We start from the raw sequence: 1,594 nt of genomic DNA, 5'->3' as shown, positions 1-1,594 counted from the left end.
AGGACCTCATTACACTTATCCACAATGGCCTTCTTATCTGATGCACTCATTTTGTCCTTCATGTCGTCATTCTCCACTGTGCTCTTCAGATTAAAGACATAAGACTCCAGAGTGTTCTTAGCAGCAACCCTCTCCCTCTGGACATCATCGTCCGTCTTGTACCTTTCAGCCTCCTGCACCATCTTCTCTATTTCCTCTTTGCTCAGTCTGCCCTTGTCGTTGGTGATTGTGATTTTGTTCTGCTTTCCTGAGCTTTTGTCCACAGCAGACACGTTCAGGATTCCGTTGGCATCAATGTCAAAGGTTACTTCGATTTGTGGCACGCCACGTGGAGCTGGAGGAATGCCACTCAGTTCAAACTTGCCCAGGAGGTTGTTGTCCTTTGTCATTGCTCTCTCACCCTCGTAGACTTGGATGAGGACACCTGTCTGGTTGTCAGAGTAGGTGCTGAAGATCTGGGTCTGCTTGGTGGGAATGGTGGTGTTGCGTTTGATGAGCACGGTCATCACTCCTCCGGCTGTTTCTAGACCAAGAGAGAGTGGTGCCACATCCAGCAGGAGAAGATCCTGGACCTTCTCAGACTTGTCACCAGTCAGGATGGCAGCTTGTACCGCAGCTCCATAGGCGACAGCTTCGTCGGGGTTGATGCTCTTGTTTAACTCCTTCCCGTTGAAGAAGTCTTGAAGGAGTTTCTGCACTTTAGGAATACGTGTAGAGCCTCCGACTAGAACAATGTCATGAATCTGAGACTTGTCCATCTTGGCATCTCTCAGGGCCTTTTCAACAGGGTCAAGGGTTCCCCTGAAGAGGTCTGAACAGAGTTCCTCAAAGCGGGCCCTGGTGATGGAAGTGTAGAAGTCAATGCCCTCATACAGAGAGTCAATCTCAATGCTGGCCTGGGTGCTGGAGGACAGGGTGCGCTTGGCTCTCTCACAAGCTGTTCTGAGCCTCCTCAGAGCTCTCTTATTCTGGCTGATGTCCTTCTTGTGCTTGCGCTTGAGTTCCTCCACAAAGTGGTTCACCATACGGTTATCAAAGTCTTCTCCACCCAGATGAGTGTCACCCGCTGTGGCCTTCACCTCAAAGACTCCGTCATCAATAGTGAGGATGGAGACATCAAACGTGCCACCTCCCAGGTCAAAGATCAGTATGTTGCGTTCACCTCGGCTTCCTTTATCCAAGCCGTAAGCAATGGCAGCAGCTGTGGGCTCATTAATGATTCTCAGCACATTTAAACCAGCTATGACCCCGGCATCTTTAGTGGCTTGGCGCTGTGAGTCATTGAAATAGGCGGGCACGGTGATCACAGCGTTTCTCACGGGATGACCCAGAAACGCTTCAGCTGTTTCCTTCATCTTCAGCAAGACCATGGAGGAAATTTCCTCAGGTGCAAAGGTCTTTTCTTCTCCTTTGTATGCCACCTTCACTTTGGGCTTCCCGCTGTCACTGACCACCTGGAATGGCCAGTGCTTCATGTCAGATTGTACCACGCGGTCATCGAACTTTCTGCCAATAAGCCTCTTGGCATCAAAGACCGTGTTCTGTGGGTTCAGGGCCACCTGGTTCTTGGCCGCATCTCCGATCAGTCTCTCTG

General features: G+C 50.5%; 1 protein-coding gene across 1 annotated transcript in view; it reads right to left on the bottom strand.

Moving 5' to 3' along the window:
• The window catches only part of LOC108797196 (heat shock 70 kDa protein-like), a gene marked incomplete at its 5' end in the record, with an annotated part of 5,150 nt that extends 3,561 nt beyond the window's left edge, over positions 1–1,589 (bottom strand). The window contains one exon of the mRNA XM_018568772.1: positions 6–1,589. Within this exon, the coding sequence (XP_018424274.1) occupies positions 6–1,589 (1,584 nt within the window). The remainder of the gene's footprint in view (positions 1–5) is intronic.
• Between the last annotated feature and the right edge of the window lie 5 nt (positions 1,590–1,594).

This window comes from Nanorana parkeri, unplaced genomic scaffold (assembly GCF_000935625.1).
Source record: "Nanorana parkeri isolate BGI_ZX_2015 unplaced genomic scaffold, ASM93562v1 scaffold1242, whole genome shotgun sequence".
NCBI classification, from domain to species: Eukaryota; Metazoa; Chordata; class Amphibia; order Anura; family Dicroglossidae; genus Nanorana; species Nanorana parkeri.
Note: the sequence above shows the minus strand (reverse complement) of the source record. Positions and strands in the feature narration are given on the sequence as shown.